This window comes from Drosophila bipectinata, chromosome 2R, assembly GCF_030179905.1.
Source record: "Drosophila bipectinata strain 14024-0381.07 chromosome 2R, DbipHiC1v2, whole genome shotgun sequence".
NCBI lineage: Eukaryota > Metazoa > Arthropoda > Insecta > Diptera > Drosophilidae > Drosophila > Drosophila bipectinata.
This window is the reverse complement of record NC_091737.1, coordinates 22,156,924-22,175,808: the sequence shown is the minus strand read 5'-3', so window position 1 is coordinate 22,175,808 and position 18,885 is coordinate 22,156,924. Positions and strand designations below refer to the sequence as shown.

Genomic DNA, 18,885 nt, shown 5'->3' with positions numbered 1-18,885 from the left:
TATTATATTGCCAGGTGTTGTTGTGTTGCGGTGTGGCGGTGTTGCGGTGTTCCGGTGTTGCTTTGTTGCGTTGTTGTGTTGTGTGGTGTGTAAGCTGGGGGTCGATTGCACTTACACAATCGTGATCAAATCTCAATTGTAAATCTCCACCTTCTGCTCGACTTCGTTCTCCTTCTCGATCATGCCCTCGCTGGTCGCATTGTTCCAGGCACCGTTCATGCTCTTCGAGGACGAGAAGCACAGCTTCATGATGAATGGGAACTTGGTGCCTGCATCATTGAGAGAAAGGAAGAAACAGAAAAATTGCATAAAATATATATAGAATTAAATGGTGTTTTTTTTATATACTTTCAATATAAATAGTTAGGGTGTAGTATAGTGTATAAGTGTTGTATATTCTTGAATTTAGTTTTATTGATTTTGCTTGGAAGAGAGTCATTGTCGTCGTCTTCAATTGTAAGCCAATTGGCTGGGAGATGATTGAATGATTTGGATCAGGATAGGATGGTTTTCAACTTAAATCAATGCAATTAAGGCCCAAAGGCTTGACTACTTCTATTGAATGCCAACTATGTGTGTATAATTTTATTTTCAAGAGCACAAATATGAAATTTGTAACCCGATTGGGTGAGGGTGAGGAAAGGCCATAGCATTGCCGGCAGCATATTTGCGATTTGCATTCGCATTTGCATTTGCATTTTCATTCGCACTGGCACAAATGTGCCAGAGTGTTTGCATACTTTGCACTTTTAATTACTATTTACCATGCACTCGACAGAGCATCCTTCTTCGCATCAAATCTAGCCTATACATATGACAATTAATGCATGGGCTTTGTTGGCCACTTTTCCTCTCAATCGTAAACAACTAGTATACTACAGTCTTGGAGGCGTGTCAATGTCAAGAAGGTTCAAGAATCAAGCTGCCCGCGAAACGATGTCAAATTAATATTACCCATGTAAACAAGGGCATAAAAATGAGTATAGGACTCCAGGGCTTTTGAAATATTTATGCGAAAAGTTTTTATCGGTCGTCAACCCATTTGTAACCGAGCTGCGAGTTCCGAGTTGGTAGACTAATTGTAGAAGGGCTTCTGGCGACCCATTTATGAATAACTGCAAACTGAAATTGTTTATCTTAATTACCAAATTAAAATTTTCAACGCAGGCACCAAAGCAACGCAACTAGAAAGTTTGCTGGCCAAAAAAACAGCCCAAGAAACATGAAAGGTTAAAGTTTGCACTGCGAAAGGGGTAGGTGGTAGGGTGGGTGGTTTGAGTGGTTGGCTGCTGGGTGGGTGGGTGAATGGACTTGGGTGGTGTGAATTTGATGTGCGGCTGCTGCTGCTACTGCACAACAGCAAAAGTCAAAAGGCCAGGCAAAATAGCTGCCAAACTTTTGCTGCCAAACAGCAGGGAGAATTTTCTGGGTGAAGAATGAAATTTATGTTGCCTACTTATTAGGGCGTGTGTTCTGAAGGTTTTTGATGAGCGAGAGAAAATTTGGTGTTTTTTTTTGAGGGTTTGGTTTCTTTTTTTTTTGGGAAGTGGCCACATATATATCTTGAATTCTTTTTTCTTTTGAATAACACTTAAACACAACACTATCTCACCTTTACCCTCAATCGGCAGGTGGTTGCATTTCATTATTGCCAACACTGCCTGCGAAATGTTGGGGAACTCGATCAGTCCCGACGATGAACGCTCGGTCTTCAATGGGAAGAGGCGCACCGATGTAGCCGGGACCTCCTTAATGTTAAAGATGCCAATCAGTTGGTCCTCGGTCAAGCCGGGCGGTGTGTTGAAGAAGTGCAAAATCTATGAAAATAAAAAAACCAACCCATTAGCACAAGAAAAAATAATAAAAAATGTAATTAAAGTTACCTTGCTCGGTGGTTGGATGCGATTCTTGCTAGCCTGAGCTGGCGATAGGAAACGGTTGTTCTTGGAGCCGGTGTACTCCTTGAAGCTGGGCGAATGATCGGGCAGCAAGTACGGATTGATGACCTCTGATAGGAAGTTCTGCTTGGAGAAAGCGATCTGAATTTTGCCACCAGTGCCTACTGGAATGTTGTTCAAGTGTTGAACGCAACGCTCAACGGCCACCGAATCTCCCATTTGCACCATGGCGGTGCCCTCTTTGGTCTTCAAGAACTTGATCTGCAAAGAACAAGAAAAAAGGTAAAGGATTAAAGGTCTGTTTATCATCACCTGCACCATATCCTGCCCCAAAAACGCCATTAAATCAAGTTTGTCAACTGCCAAGACCCCACCTCAATCGCAATTAAATTATATGCTCCATCAGGCTCGCACTATGTCCTTAAACTGGTTGCTACCCGGATGACCCCTGCCCGCCCAGGGGTGCCTGCTTGATTGAATTCTCTTGTTGCTGTCATCTTGCTTTCAACCCAACCAGCCAGCTGCCAGTAGGGCGTAACCGTAGAGTCCCACACTTTCATTGAATTCAATTTTAAAATTTTCCTTCAAACGCAATTATATAACAGAATGGCGTCCTTAATTCTCCATTCAATGCGTGTGTGTGCCGTGTGTGTGTTTGTTGGTTTGGATATCTTTCCCTCTATACAATTGTTATGCTTTTTATTTTTTGGCCCTCTCACCCTCTTGGCCCTTATTGGGTCATCAAAGTCAGCGGCGTACGTGCCTGATTGCCAAAAATGGCTGAAAATATTATCATTGCTTTGGAATTTGAACTTGACAAATATTCGATATGTCATTTGACACTTTTCTAACAAAGATTCCCAAAATATTGCTGAAATGGCAAAGTTTTTTATGAAAAGTTTTGCAATTCGCTATGCTTGCTAGCTGCTGGATGGCTGGTTGGGTGGTTGGCTTGGAAGTTATAAAAATAATTGACCATAATAATTTGCCAAACAATAATTACAAAACAAAAACCCAGAAAGCAGTAGAGAAAGTGAAAAATCAATGGGATAATTCCTCCTCCGTTCATAGACTCGCATGGCTTGGCTTGGCTGGGTTGGCTGGGTTGGCTAGTTGGTTGGTTGGTTAGTTAGTTGCTGCATTTTCAAATCAATTTGCTGGCCGCTGCAAGGCATTGAACTCAATAGAAAGAGGGCGGAGGGGCAGAGACTGTATGCTGCCACAGGGGTTTTCAATCCGAAACGAGTTTTCGCAATTGACCAGCAACAGCAGCGAGCGCAGCATGGTTGGCCAACGAAAAATACAGAAAAACACACTGACAGAGCACCTGTCCAAATTGGGGGACCGTCGCTGCAATTTCGTTTTTCAAAATGCCTTAATTTGGCGTATTGATGTCGGCGTTTTACTTTTTTGCACGCACAGTATAGTGCTCTGTGAGCTTGGCATTTAGTAGATACTTTTTAAACAGCTTGGATGACCTTGTTTAATAAACGATTTAATTATTAAATATTGTCAGTGTTCTTGTAATGAACTGGCAAACAAAGGACAGGCTGTAAATGGAGCAAACAATTTGCTTATAATTACACCAAGCCCCGCTTCAATCCCCAGACATATCCATAATCCATCCATATATTCTATATGTATATATAGTGGAGCTTATGGAGTGTGTCTAAAGTGGGTCGCAATCAAAATGAATACGCCTGAATGGAGTATGAATGGTGTGAGTTGCGGATGGTTTTGGATGGGAAATATGGGCGCTGGCCAAAAAGTAAATAAAAACTAAATGAGGCTTATCGGTATCGAAACCAAAACGAAACAAAACACGAAACGTAACGAAACGAATCATAAAAATAAAACAATGTATAAAAATAAATATAGACCATAAATCAGTGAAGCAGAAAGCGGCCAGATAGACCTTTGAAATCCAAGCAGAAACAAAAGGATAATGAAATAACAAACATGCAAACATAAGGATGAACCCACCCAAACACACTTGAAATAGAACCACCAGTCAGTCCCCAACGGCCAGGACAAGCAGGACAGGGAAGGATGGTATTTTTTGCACTGGGGAAAATCAAAGAGCTCTTCATGGTTGGATGGTCACTGCTGGTCAACAGCCGCAGCCACAGTGGCGGCAAACATTCGGTGCGTGTCTAATGAGCTGTGCCATGCTCTGTTCTACCAATTCTTCCAGCAGAGCCACCACTACCATGCGTACGGTGGGGCGTTAATTAAAATGCGACCCTTCACAATGTTCGAGCTTTGTTGTGCAATGTGGCATGGTGTCTGCTCTGCCATTTGATTTAATTGCTCACGCGCAGCGCAAAGGCGGCAAAGGCAATGGCTGGCTGACCTATGCTCCCCAATGTCCTGCCACCCTCATTCCTCTACTCCTCCCTACCACCCCCCTCTCTTCCGTAGTCAATTTCCGTATCCCATATTGTATCCAAATGTTTTTTTAATGCTTATTTAATTGAGTGCGTGTGTTTTGTTGGCCTTTAAAGACACTCCACCCCTGCGCCACACCACTCTCGCTGTTGAGTAACTTTTGCCCTGTCAGCAGCTTGTCGAAGAGTCCTAATTTCTGCCCCATTTTTGTCATGCCATTTAACCTGAAAATCAATTTGCTGATGACTTCATCGCCCCGGCCTCGAAGGTCCTGAAAATAATTAACCAGATTGCCACGTTTTCCGGAAGGAAACCCAGAGAGAGCTTCTACTAGGAATCACAAAATTCCATCAAACTTCCCAGCCTAATGTTGCAAGGGTCTACGAGGCCGGATATGTTTTGACAGGTTTCGTTTTTAGCCAGTTTTGACATGGCTTGAAATTTGCCACCTAATACACATTTTTCGACAGGTTAATCAAATTGGCAATATGAAAGGGCGACTGTTTATGCCAAACCCTATTAGGGGGCTGTCTTATTGAAATCCAATCCGGGGTAGAATGCTGCCTGTTTATCCATAATTTACAGAAGACACGAGAGGATACTGGAAATGGTTTCCCCATGGGAATCCCATTAGCACCAAGAGGCTGGATGGGATGCCTGGCAAAGGACTCTCTCTCTGTCGTTCCATGCAACGGCACTTTGATTGAGTGGCCATCAATTTCTCATTCGCAATTCAAACATGTCGGCCCATAAACTGATGTGCACACACACCCCCACACACACAGAAAGAGAGAGTCGTGGCCAAACAAACAAACACACCCACATAAAATACACACTCTCACACATACAGGACTTTATAATGAGGCAATAGTCCTGGCTTTTCATCCCGTGAACTCGGTTGCATAGCGACAGGCTCAACGAACCGAAAGAGATGTGATGGGGGTTTCAAAAAAAAAAAAAAAAAAAAGGAAAATTGGAATAAAAAAAGTAGAGAAAGAGTGTGAGAAAGTGGGAAAAAGTGGCAGAACCAAGGCTAGAGAGAAATGGGTGGGAAAAATGTATGTTTGTGGCTTAGCCGGCCAGTGAATAATGTTTGCGCATAATCATTTTTAATGGCTAATGAGTAGTTTCCTTCTCGGACAGGAAGTCGGCAATAAATCCCGCCCTATGGTCATCCCACGCCCCTAAAAGCTTATCCCCCTCCCCCCACTTCTCTCCTCTTGCAAATTGCAAGTGTCAGAGCCAGGAGCCAGGCGCCGCGCCTTGAATTATCGTGCCAGAAAATGGGAATTGTGGTTAGTGGCCAAAGGTCACTTAAATAATTGGATAAAATAGTAACTAGTAATGGTAAAGTTTTAAATTCTAACCCAGATTCTCTATCAAAGCAATAAGGATTCATGTGGGATATCCTTAAGCATATAACTCCTTTGTGGCACTGAATAACCTTTAGCTTCCTGCCACTTCAGTGTGCAGTGAAAGTGGTTCCTCGTCCTGTGGTTGCCTTGACTCGCTTTATCACAGACATAAACTAAACAAAACATGTCAGGGGGAAGTGAGTTGATGGTATGGTGCTCCGCTCCTTCGGCAATGTCCTTGGCGGGCGCAATTGTCAAAGGACAAACCACACACACACACACCCACATGAGGAGGGGCGGGAATTCATAGTAGCAATAAAGTGAAAGCTCTGGCACACGCCAAAGAAGTTTTTAGCATTCGACTTTGATGTTGGTGGGGCAACCGAACCAGCTTATTGTTCGGTGGGTTAACTTGATGGGTGGGTGGGTGGTGTTTGTTCAGATAGCAAAGGCTATGGTCTCCTTGGTGGCTGCACTAAATGCTCCCCAAGCGTATTTTTTCCCTTTCGCTGGCCGACTAACAATGAGCACATTTCGAATTGTTATTCGGCAAAGCGTTTTTTTAATGGATTTCTTTTCTGGTCGTCATCGTGTTTTGATTTACAAGCGACTGCCAATCGTTTTGTCAGAAAAAAAAAGTATATGGGGGCTATATAACCCATCCTTCTACCCCCAAGGCTTCAGCCCTTCCTCCCCATAGGACTATAGAGCTGATGACGCTGCATTGATTGCTGCTCCAAAAGGAAGGACATGCTGCTATATGGTTGTGGGGATATTAATCTAAAACGCTTTATCTAAATGTGTTTTTGCCGATCCAACTGGCCTACAGACGCCTACACACTAGGGCGCACTGTCCTCCTGGCCTCGTCCTTTTATTGCCACTCGTTTTATTTGCACATTTACAAATGGCCCACATACACAAAGTGCTTGGGCTCTGACTCTCCTTGCGGTTGGCTTTTCCAGTCAAAAACACCTTTTTCCCCCCAACAGCCTTCATCTTAGCCGATTTTGGTCGCAAAGTGCTGACGACCAAGCAAAACGGCGGCAATGAAATGCGTATTTCTTTTTCTGGCTTTCTGGCTAAGTGCAAGTGGAGGCAGAACTTGAAAAAAAGGGTTTTTGGGAAAGGGGGGCTTCAGAGAAAGAACTTTCTGGCTTTAAATTATGACTAAAAAAAACCTAATCTTCAGTGATTTATTAAGAGGCGTTTCCCCAACTCCTTAACATTTATGAAAAATTAAACATTAAAACTTACCCTTGCCACGTTGCCATACAGGCACACCAAATTGAAGAGCTTGTCCGTGTTGGAAGTATCGTGGTCCAGTCCATAGACCATCATGACAGAGTTCTAAAGGAGACCAAAGATGAAAGTTAATTAAAATGCTGCTGCTGCTAGCAAGAAGGTAGAGGACAATATCTTGATTATCCCCGCAAACAAATATAAATTATAATTCCTCCACTTCCTCCCTCCGTTCGGGATACTCACCTGAGCCTGTCCTTGCTGAGTGAAGGCCACGGGGGCATTGCGTCCAGCAACAACTCCGGCGGGCTCCTTCATGAGGCCAGTCGGATGGATAGCGGCACCCTTCCAATTCTCCGGCGTGGTGGGATGGTATTCGGGGGCTCCGAATGGTGGGAAGGCGGCGCCTGGTCCCAATAGCGGTGGCTCTTTAAATTGACAAAGATTGTGCGATTGAGCTGGGGCAACTAAATGATGTTGTTGGTGATGTTGATGTTGAGGTGGAAGTGCTTGTTGTTGTTGTTGTTGGTGGTGAAGGTGTGTCGGTGGTGCATGTGGCAGTGTAGGAACTGCATTTGTGTATATTTTTTATTTTTTTTTTAATTCATGCAACAACAATCAAAAGCAAAGCATAAAACCAAAAATGAAACAAAAGAAACGAAAACATTTTTTTTAGTTGTGCCAATAAAAGAAAAATAATACAAAATTATGCTTAAGACTAGTATTGTTGTTGCATGTTGAAAGCATTACAATTAATAATCAAATCATTCCCGAAGAGGCCCAAAAGCTCTCTCACGATTCTGGACTACACAGACCCGACTAGGATTTATCCCCGACTGTGGTTTTTGGCGGGCTAGGCAGTGGTTGGCCCTTTATTCCGGCTGTGGTTTGGCATGTAAGTTAATTGAATTTTTGGCAGGCGGAGGAAAAGAAAAAATTGGTCTGCGATGTTGGGCTTTGGGATATTCCATTTTGTGTTTTGGTTTATGGCGGTTGCATCGAAAAAAAAGGGAGAGGCCTTAAAGGACCAAAGGACGACAATAAACGAACCTCTAGCTGAACCTCTGACAAGCCGGGAACTGTAATTAAAGTCAACTACTGCCACAAACTGCCAAAATGTCGCGGCCGTATGCCTTGGCAGGCATTTAATTAACTTTAAAAGTGTCAGGCACATGCGAAAGCAAGTTTCTGGGCCTTGTTTAACCCAAACACCGCTTTAACCTAATCACTTGAAAAGTTCGAGTTGGCAGAGAGGGGGAAACACCACAGCGTCACGTTGAAAACTCGATTTGCATGGCACTGTTTGTTATGCCAAAATGGCTGCCCGAGTTGCCATTTCAGAGCGGTTTTTGTTTTGATTTGATTTAGTTGCAACACCCAGCGCATCACCACCAGTTTCACGTCCTAGCCGGTTCAGCTGGCACCACCACAACACCAGCAGTAGCAGCAGCCACCTCGTCACGGGTGGTTTATTTTGGACTTTGGGGCTACCTGACAAAATATTTGCATAAAAATCCCCACACACATAGACAGTCTCTACAGAAAGTTAGAAAACAAAACTAAATACAAAAAAAAATTCGTGCATTTTTATGTCGGTTGTTAGTTTAGAGCTCCTGGCCGCTGCTCCTGACCATCGCTTTTTTTTTTTAGGAGAGTCGAGTGCAAACAACACAAATTGATGCAATTTTTCACAAGCCCTTAATCCGTTTGAATTTACGTGGAAATTTTAAAGTGGCTTTTTGGGCAAAAACTTGGCTGGGCACGTTTCAATTCACCAACTTTTGCCGCGTAAGTAAATAATCCGCGGGCGTGTCAGGACCCTCAATCACTCACTCACTCACTGACTATATTTCCAAGTTCGAGTAAGCGCCTGCGATAGCTTGGCAGTCAGTCAATAACATTGTTGGCCATGGCCTGAAGCACCAAACATAGTTATTCATTTCAAGTAGGCCACCGCCTGCTGCTTGGCCTTTAATTGAAATTCACAGGCCAGCTGAAGAAGGGGCATGGGGTTTGGACCGTGAGGCAACGGGGCGTATGCGTGATGGCGGCGCAGTGAAGCAAAATTGCTGGTTCACAGCTTCCCCCGAAAAATCAAGTTTCCTGGCCAGAGAAACCGAAAAGAAAAGAAATACACGCCCCCGAGGCTGTTTGGGGTCCTCTCGTCGTCCTTGTCGTCGGAAGCGTGCCTAAAATGTTTAAGCATCTTGGGAATTGTTGCATGCAATTGCTGGAAAATGTTTCACACGCAAGGCGTCGACGGGAAAACCGAGCAGGTGTAAATTTTCAACGCGCACAAATTATTTTAGATTATGTGTTCGACAAGGCAGGGCAGGGCAGGATGGCTGGATGGCAGTAGGCGGAAGTTGGAGTTTAGTTTCGTTTTTATGGAGCGCCAAGCGGCAAGTGTGCGGTGTGCGAGTGTGCTCTGAACAGGCTTCGTTGGCGCTGAACCGCAATCATTTGCATATTACGTATACGACACGATTAAGTGCTTTGTTGGTTTGCAATTAACAGAATAGGAACCGAAACCAAATAAACAGTTAGTAATAGTGGCACGAATTTCAGCTTTGCTGCATCAGTATCCTATCGAGAGTGGGGCAAGTAAAAAAGAAAAAAGTATTGCAAGTATCTGCAACAAAGAACACATTTATACCACCAAACCACAAAGCTGACGTCTGTGGTGCAGAAATCCATTAAAACTCAGCCCCCTACGAGCTGGGTGGTGCTTGGGTTGTTTATGCACCAAAAGCTAGACAAATAAAAGCACGCATCTGAAAGCCACCTACCCATACATTCAGCATATGGCCGAGATGGCAGCTGGATGTTTTGGGTGGTGCGGTGCACAAAGTATTTATGCTGCAAATTGTTGCATACTTTGTGGCGTATTGGCACACTTTGTGCCAGAATGGAACTGAAAATGGGAACTGGTACGAGGACGAGGAGGAGGACGTGGAGGAGAACGAGAGTCAGCAACAGTTGCCACAGTTGGTTGTTGGCTTGGTCCAATGAGCAGGGTAATTGCAGGCAAACAAACAAATTTATTCGCCCCCTGCTACTACTCCAACACTCCTTGTGGATCGTTCACCTTAATTGCAATTTGCTTAAATGTATGCTACAATATTTTTCAGCTCGCTCAGCTGTTCTCCTACTCCTTCTCCCTTATCTAAGCTATCCCCATGCTCCTCGTCCTGTGCGAGGGGTTCAATGATTTTCAATTTGTTAGAGTCAACTTTAGGGGGGGAGCTGCACAGCAAGCTGGAAGCCCGAAGCTGGATGCGAAACTGTACCCAGAGAGCAGCATCGAGTTTTCCAGCAAAATATGCCAAGAGTCATGCAACAGCAGCATCAGTTTGCTTGTTGACTGCCACGCCCTGGCCAAACGCCCCTAAATGCCCCTACCCTACCCTAGAAGAGTTCTGCGCACTGTCATGTGACATTAATTTTATCCCAGCCACCTAGCCCCTCCTTCCTGCCTTGTTTCTTCCAGTTTCCGCGTCGAGGTTGTGCTCACGTCTTGCATAAACATTCCCATAAGCAGCTTCGAAATTGAATTTGTTTTCATAAGCAAAACTATTATGTTGGCAAAGAGTTGTTGTCTGTCCCTGTGTGTGACACGATAGCGTAAAACTGCTGCTGCTGCTGCGATGAACCCCACAAGGAGAGCTTATAAAGAAAAGGACAAACAAAAAAAAATATCCATAATAGTGAAAAGATTGTGCAAGCTTTCCCAAAGATTCTGATGAGCTGCTGCTGCGGGTTGATTATGTGACAATGCGCCTGATTGGTTTTTAATGTTCCCCGAAAATGAAAAAAAAAATACTGGAAACTTTCACCGATAGGAGGGAAGAGCTGCTGCTGCTGCTACTGCAGGAGATCAGTAAAGTGGCATTTGTTTCTGGGCCGGGATTTAAGCCTTTAACTGAAAGTGGCGCCAGCGGAAATGCCAATGGCTATCAAAACGAAATCAAGAAGGACGATGGCAAGGACCCACGGCAATGAGCCAATTTATATGCGATACGCAATGCCAGGCCTGGGCCATCTCGCCGAGAAATTAGTCCGATAAGCAGGAAGCAACCAAAAGTGGGAGGAAAAAGGATTGCTATGGACTCCTTTTTTTTACGACATCCTTGGAGCGATGAAATAAATTTGCGCTCAACTCTCATGAGCTTAATTACATTTACGGTGGATTTGAATAATATAAACGCATGTAATTGCTGTTTGTTGTTATTGTTGACTTGCCTCCTCCCCAAAAGGCAAACAAACACAGACACAGGAGGACAGACAACGCGAACAAATAAGCAAAGGACTACGACACAACATAATTAGAAACGCAAAATGGCATTTAAGTTGTGTTCCGTGTGGAGCGATAGTAGGTGCTTGCCTGGTACTGTGTGTGTATGAGGATTTATAATATAATTCATAATCACACAAGCATACAGAACAAATGGACGACCGCCTGGGTCTTCGGCCGATTGTGTGTGCTTAACAAATTGGCACGGCTTGGCCTTTAGTTTGGCCTCTGCTTTTGGCCAACACCGTCCCCCCATCTCCAGCTCCAGCCTTGCCTAATTATCGCTTTGGTAAACATTTGAGGGAGGAGGAGCTAGCTTTAATGGCATGCAAACACACACACATGTGCAATCAGTGTCACACCACCCACTCCAAAGAGCCACTCATCCACCCACTTATTGGTCAGCGGAGAGCTTCTTGGCCGGGCTCTTCAATTTTTAGATCCTCCTTTTCGGGTTGCAGTTTTGGTGGTCAAGAGGAGAACAAAATATAAAAAAAGCCAGTGACATTTCAAGGGGTCACTGCTACTACCAATGCGCTATAAGCCAGGCTCAAGGAGCTCTTTCCAGTGGCTTGTTTGTTGTGGTTGATGTATTGGCATGCCACACTCTGGAACGTTTTTCTAGCTAATGGACCTGTGTTTTATACTGCATATTTATGATTCCTCCATACTATATATAACTACTATTCCCCCAACTGCTGCTGTCTTTGAATATATAGTATATTGAAACTTATTGCGCAGCACAACGGGCTTCTAACAAATTCGTTAGCTTTGATAAACTTTTCTGACTTTTTCTGGGCCCCTTCACTTATCAGCGCTCTGGGGAAAAGCGAAAATCGATAATGTCATAAAAAATATTACAATAAAGGCAAAAAAAAAAAAAGTATGGAAAACTATGAAAGTCAGTTGTACGTTGTGCAGCTGCTGGGGGGATACAATTTAGATATTGTAATTTGGAAAATTGCACGACTCGTTTGAGCGAAAAAGAAAGACGGATAGAGGGGCAAAAACTGCAAGTGGCAAACGCATTAGCAAAATGTCCAATTAATGGCTTTAGAAAATTACACCAAAAGTATAGGAGAGGTCCTGCCTGCCTGACAAAAAGCTGCCTCATTTTTTGTTTTGCTTTGGTGGTGGTGGCGGTGGCGCCCAGCTGTTAAATTAATTATAAATTATTACGAAGTGAAGCAGCAGCTACCATCGTCCTGCATAAATTAAACAAATGCTCACAGCACGAGGAACTGGCGGATAAAACTTCAAGCTCAGTTTAGCTTTATGGCATAATTTAAATGCAAATGCTAGTATGTGACATGGTCAGTCGCCACTTCCGCCACTTCAATTGGAGGAACAAATAAAGTAATCAAAACAATAAAGCCTTCAATAATGCCACAGGACGCTGATGAATGGCTGGCATTAAGCAGGATTGCCAACTGCTGCTGCCTTAAGGCGGAAGAAATTTAAAACAGGCTATATATGTATATGTATCTCCGGCTAGCCAGTCGTCGCAGTCATCAATCACTAGCTTTTGATTGAAGATAATCGACGCAATATTGCGTGGAGTGAAGTAAAGTTTTCCCCCCATCCACCTACATACTTTTTGGCTGTATAGTATAGTAGTTCCCATCGAACGGAAGCAGGACTCTGGTGTGTCCATTAGCGCTCGTTAGTGGGTGGGCAGATGTTGCGCGGCAGCACAACCAGCACAGTGGTGGTGCAAAAGTTCAGCCATGCGACGACAGGGACATTGTTCTTGTTCGACACGCCATCTAGCGACAGGCAGCAGAAGCAGTAGCAGAAGCAGTAGCATCGTTAGCTGCGTGCGCCACCGCCACCGTTGACAACAATTTGATTGATCGTCTTTGATTGATTGATGTGGCAAAAGGGGAGACAAGCTGCCGAAGCACACCAGCACCAGTAGCATCGCGACTTTAAAAAACCATTTTGCAACTTTTATTGATGCCCAACATAGATTTAATTATCCTCGCAACGTCCTGTGGCAGCAGTAAGGGTTCTCTTTTTTTTTTTTTTGTTGGGTAGTGAGGGGGCACATGCTTTTATGGCAATCCTCTCTGACCGCAACATGACACAATTTGTCATTTTCAATTTTATTGAATTACCATAAATGTGCGAGAAGCACAATTTATATATTTTTGGACATGCGGCCTGTGGATGTGCGGTTGTTGGAACATGTTTCCTGCCGGTTTCTGCTGTTTTTTCCTGTTGATTGTCCCAACGAAATATTTGGTTATTGGATTCCACAATAAATTGTGGGAAGATGAAAAAAAAACCACAAGATTTACGACCTGACAGGGCCAGGAAAAGGTCTATGCGAGAAAGTTAATTTCATTAATTTAACGCCAAAAACTACAGGAACTGCATTAGGTCTTGAGCAAATATAATTATTTGCCAACAGAGAGACAAAAAAGCAAGGCAAACAGAAAGGCAAACGAAATGCGCTGTCAATCAGCTTGAGTAAGCCACAACAATCGGGGGCCCAAAGGCAAATAAAATGCCAACCACTTCACGGCAATAATGCCACAAAATTAAGCCACTATGTGTATGCCCCATGTGTGTGTGTATACACAACGAAAAAAAAGGGGGGCTCTCTGTGGCATATTATTATTTTTGTGAGACAACAACAGCAGCTGGCAGAAGTTGGCCAGGATGAAGATAAACAAACAAAAGTCAAGTTTGTCTTTCGCGGCCGCAATGGCAGGATATTCCCATATGCCAATTTCCAACAGGGGTTTCCATTTTGAATAAGTATGCAAATATGCCGTGGCACAGTCGTGTGTATGTGTGTGTACTTGCCACATTAACTAAGTGATTGGCGGCCAGGACGGATGTGCGTTTAATGAACGCCCACATAAATCTTCGAGTGACTTGCCCGCTGATCCCATGGAAAGCAATCTTAGGGGGAAGCACCGACGCCAACCATAAACATGTCACATGCCCCACACCACACCCACCCACCCCCCACTTTCTTTTGGTATTTTTATGTATTTTTAAGTGTTTTTTTCCCGTCGTCTTCCCACCTGCAGAAATGCTGAGCAGTGGGCGTGGCAGTGCTCGTATTGGACAGACCCCAAGGCGGAACATTTAAAAATAAGCTTATAGAGAGCACCAAGTCAAGTCACCAAATGGCTAAGAGAACGATGCTCTTCTGCAAACGCTTTATTTTAGACACTTTTGAAATGTATTTTTAGCCAGTTGTGCCTTGCCACCCGCAACCGCCGTCGGCTGTTTGCAATTAAAATTAATTTATTTGGCAATTATTGGCCATTGAAAGCATTTATTTTAATTATGGTGCAAATTTGTTCGGCTTCTTGATCCGGCGAGTGTGTCTAACCGAAAATTATTCATATTTTTATGACACTGGCTATATGGGGGTAGGTGGGGGCGTTGTTGGTCGATTAAGAAAATGAGCCATAATAATTGACTTGGGCATCAGGTTGGCCCAAAGACCTATGTAGAATACCCTCGAAAATCCATAGCTTTTTAGAAACATTTCTATTGCTTTGGCCATCCAGCCCTTAGTACACATTTTGAATGAAAATTGCGTGCATTGAAAATTATGCAAATGGCTTGGCAATAACCAGAATGTTGGGAAATAAACGTGAAAATCTTGGAGGACGACAGGGAGCATGGCAGCATTATAGAAATGTTAATGGAGCCTCGCGATATAAACAAAAGAAAAGCGCCGAAGAAAATGCAATTGAAAATTCATGCAAGACAAAAAATGTAAATTGCATTTCCCCCGACTACGGGTGGACTATGGACTCTGGCAGTGGAATAATGAGAACCGATTCGATCCAAAAACGGAACGGAACAACGTCCGATATTGATTAATGGCCGATGCCCGATGGCCGAGAATAAATTCCGCATGAAGATGCAAACTGGTGCAGGTTTTCGGGTGGCTGGCCCGTCTTTTGATCTTTACATATTTTTTTTCTTTTTTCCAGCAGATGCATTGTTTTATTTTGTAATTGAAATATGCCCCTCCACTTGCACTACACCCTGCAATGCCCTTCCAGCAATTGAAAATTAATTTCGCCGTTTACATTTCATCACAGAGACCTGCTGCCCCCCTTGTGTGCTACTCCCGCTTAACCCTCAACTTTTGGCCTCCAGGACGAATGATTGATTCGATCTGTAAATGTTGATGTATGTGTATATGTATTTGTTTGCTTTGCTTGTGTGTGTAGTGTTTCAGTGTGTGTATGTGTGTGTATTTGAAATGTGCTCTAGTTTCAAATGTACTTACGGCTCTCAAGCATAACAACATTTTCGGGTATAGAAAACAGCGACTTACCTACAAAGACAAGAGAAAATAAACAAATTAAATGATTTGCACAAGAGCTGCTTAAAAAAAGGCTAAAAAATAAATAAATTAATAATAATATAGATATGGTATAATAATTCAAACAGTGAGTGAGTAGTACAATTCAATTGAATAATTCATCTGTGTTGAACAGAGTTTAGCGACAAATGTTGTAAAGGGGTAAGAGGTAAGAGGCTATAGGGTAAGGGGTAATTGGTATTGGTAATTGGTAAGAGATGATATGAACATGTCATGATGACTTGCAAAAAAAAATTATTTTTTTTCATCTAAGTTCTGTCAAGAAAAAGGCACTGAAAATGCCTTGCTTTTTGTCTTATATTGTAGCTTTAATACATGTGATTAACTGTCTTATTAATTGGCTAAAAGAAATGCTGAATAAATAGAATAGAAAAGTAAAAATTAATGCACGTTCTGCCAAGAAATCAGTGAAGAATAGTTGCTTTTGGTCTTAAATTTGTCTTAAATGGTGGGTATTATAGCTGCTTTTCACTTAAATTGGTTAAATATTTGGCTAAAAGCACGCTGTATTATTACCAAAATGGTACACAAGTACCATTTGGTAATAAAATTTCAAATTTCTTTTCTTAAAAAAGAACAGAAGAACTTATAGCTGCTTTTTACCATTAACTCCTTTAATAATTGGCTAAAAGCAAGATGCATTATAACCAAATTAGTAAAAAGAGTTCACTTAACAATTGCCAAATGTCAATGAATAAAAAAATTTTCACTGAAAATTTTTGACAGCCATGACTTGCACAATGACTGTGCAGAAAAAAAAATGGCCCGAGAAAGTTCCAGAAGAAAGTCGGGACTTTCTGGACCTCCTTGGCCTCTTCGGAGCAGCGCTTACCATTAGATTGATAGCAGCCGGCATTGTAAGCGTTAATGGGCTGGCGCTTGCGATAAACGTTCGGGTTGCCCCCAATAGCGCCCATCGGACCGCCGCCGGGACTAGCAGCACCCATCATGGGCCCAGCCTGGGTCTGGACGTAGTTATAGTTGCTCTTATTGCCGCCGAACTTGCGGGGCTGCGACACCACGGTGCCGTGCAACAACTGGGCCTGCTGCTGCTGCACCGACTGCGGCGGCTGGACCGTTTGCGGCGGCAGCGTTTGCTGCGGGGCGGTGGCCTGCCACAAGAACGCATTGGCATTTGCATTCAAGTTATTCATGGTGCTTCGTCTTCAAGGAGTTTCTTCACCAGGTAGGTTAGGTCTGCAAACTGAAAAACTAAAACTCACAAACGAACCGAAACGCGATCACACAACGAATTAATAAAGCAACGAAAAATTTTCAAGAACACTTTAACACAAACGCGGAACTGTTTTTCGGGTTTTGAAAATAAAACTTTTTTTTTTGGTTTTTTTTTTTTTTATTTGAATATTTGTGGTTGATGTATACTGAGGTGTACTTTACGGTAAGACGTCTACCAGACGAATGAATTTTAGGGCTAGAAATCTGGAGCTCCTCAAAATGAAATTTGTCAGCGCCTGCTATGATTTGGGGTTCGATTTTAGGATCTACACAGCCTACTTGGCAAGGGAGAGGTCACACTTATAGAGACACAGCCCTGTTAGGGGTCAGTGGCAGCCCCTATTTTACAACACTGATTAGGATGACCAGTTGGAGTTAATTAGACCTAACACTAGATTGGTTATGTTATGATATTGGTCACACTTTTCAGTAATAAATAGGTTGTATGTCATGTATGATAGAATCAAAAGCTAATTTGGCAAGACATTTATTGAATAAAAGAAGGAGATTTTTTCTTTCTTCTGCAATGGATATGCCACATTTGCAGTTCTTAAACAAAAGATACTTTGTCACCGCAGCAGCAGCACAGTTGCCGGGGCAAGAAAGAAATATGGCACATGACAAAGCAAAGTTTCTGCTGCCAAAAAGCCGTGGCAGTAGCATGGAAGAGTGGCCTCCCAGAATGCCGTGCCACGAGCGCCACAAGGCACGCGGAGCCAGGAGCAGGCACGGGGCCACGGAATGTGGCAGTGTCTGCGAGTGTGAGAGCGGAACGTGGCCATTGTGGCAAGTGCCAAAAAATGCCACACGAATGAGAAGTCCATTTCTGAAGGGGTTATGGCGCCGGGAGGAGGGTGTGAGGGGCGAGGTGTTGCACGGAGAGGTTGCATTTGCTAAAAGCACAACCCAAACAAAGGCGGAAAAACTTTAACCGCAAAAGTTTTTATTTACTCGTTTTTTGTTGCTTCTGCTTCCGAAAATCCGCAGCAGGTGAAACTTGCTAGTCTTTTTTTTAGTGTTCTTGGTGTTTTTTGTTGCAGAACCACAAAAAACATCAAAGTTGCATTAAGTGGCAAGCGGGCCACTAACAAAAAATGCAAGTACTCTTTAATTGTATGCCAAAATTAGCTGGAAAGAAGTGGAGCGTGCTGGCCTTAATACTTAAACTCCTTTCGATTGACTCAATTAATGACATCGTTCGGCCAATTAAAGTCAGTTTGCAGGACTTCTATTGGGAGGGCATTTGCGAGTCAGGACGGAATCTCAAAATGGCATGCCTAATGAGGAGACTGAAATGCATTTCATTATGCCGTGTCGACGTCTAACGTCTAAATGCATGGCCCCCGAACTTCAAAACGGCACTTTGCCGAGTTCTACTTGACCCAATTCCCACCTCCACCTCCTGCCATTGCCACTGGCACTACCTGTGCGTTAATTGCTGGTACTGCCAACCTGGAGATGAAAGGCTACAGGACGACAGGTGCAAATGGTTGAAAGACTAAAGTGTTCTAGGCCTGGGACTTTGAATTATTCAAGCTATAGATCTCTTACAAGCCATTAGGCTGTGATTTTGGCCACCATCTCCTCTGTGCATAGCATTCGAGACACATTTGTGCTTCTCAATCACCGAATTCCTTTCAATAGCCAAGAACAGACGAGAATAGCCTGGTCTGGTGTGGTCTGGCCTGGCCTATCTGGCCCACAACAATGGCACAAATACATCCATCTGTCCTGGGTATTTTTAATGAAGTGTATCTAATATAGAAATTAATTAAACAAAACAGCAAACGACAGCAGCAGGCTCTGGTTCTGGTTCTGTTTCTGTTTCTGGTTCGGTACTGTCTGGTCTATTTACATGGCCTGGGTGTGGATTGCAAGACATTTGCCACATGCCACTGGCCATGGGAGTAGACAACAAAAAAAAAACCATAGAATTAGATAGGAGAGGTGGGTGCTTCATCTCATTGCCTTCACAGGTGACAGCACAAGTTCAACGCGTTGAGTGAAAACAGAAAACTGAGTTGCCGCCGCCTCACTTCTCTTCGGAATTCATTCATTATGCTTATTAGATTTGCCTGTCAGTGGCATTCCTGTGCCTTCTACGTTCTCTATTG

At 43.4% G+C, this 18,885-nt stretch overlaps 1 protein-coding gene across 20 annotated transcripts in view; it reads right to left on the bottom strand.

Annotated features, from left to right (window-relative positions):
• sm (heterogeneous nuclear ribonucleoprotein L) overlaps window positions 1-18,885 on the bottom strand; it is a 108,555-nt gene that overhangs the window by 7,133 nt on the left and 82,537 nt on the right. For 8 of the 20 annotated variants that reach the window (XM_070278597.1, XM_070278595.1, XM_070278600.1 and 5 more), the window contains 6 exons: window positions 15,440-15,487; window positions 7,128-7,309; window positions 6,897-6,989; window positions 1,884-2,159; window positions 1,613-1,817; window positions 116-269 (listed from right to left, as the gene is read on the bottom strand). In XM_070278597.1, the coding sequence (XP_070134698.1) occupies window positions 133-269; window positions 1,613-1,817; window positions 1,884-2,159; window positions 6,897-6,989; window positions 7,128-7,309; window positions 15,440-15,487 (941 nt within the window). In that variant the 3' untranslated portion in view covers window positions 116-132. Of the gene's footprint in view, window positions 1-115; window positions 270-1,612; window positions 1,818-1,883; window positions 2,160-6,896; window positions 6,990-7,127; window positions 7,451-15,439; window positions 15,488-16,367; window positions 16,958-18,885 lie in introns of those variants that run through there. The other 12 variants (XM_070278604.1, XM_070278607.1, XM_070278610.1 and 9 more) reach the window with 6 other exon arrangements.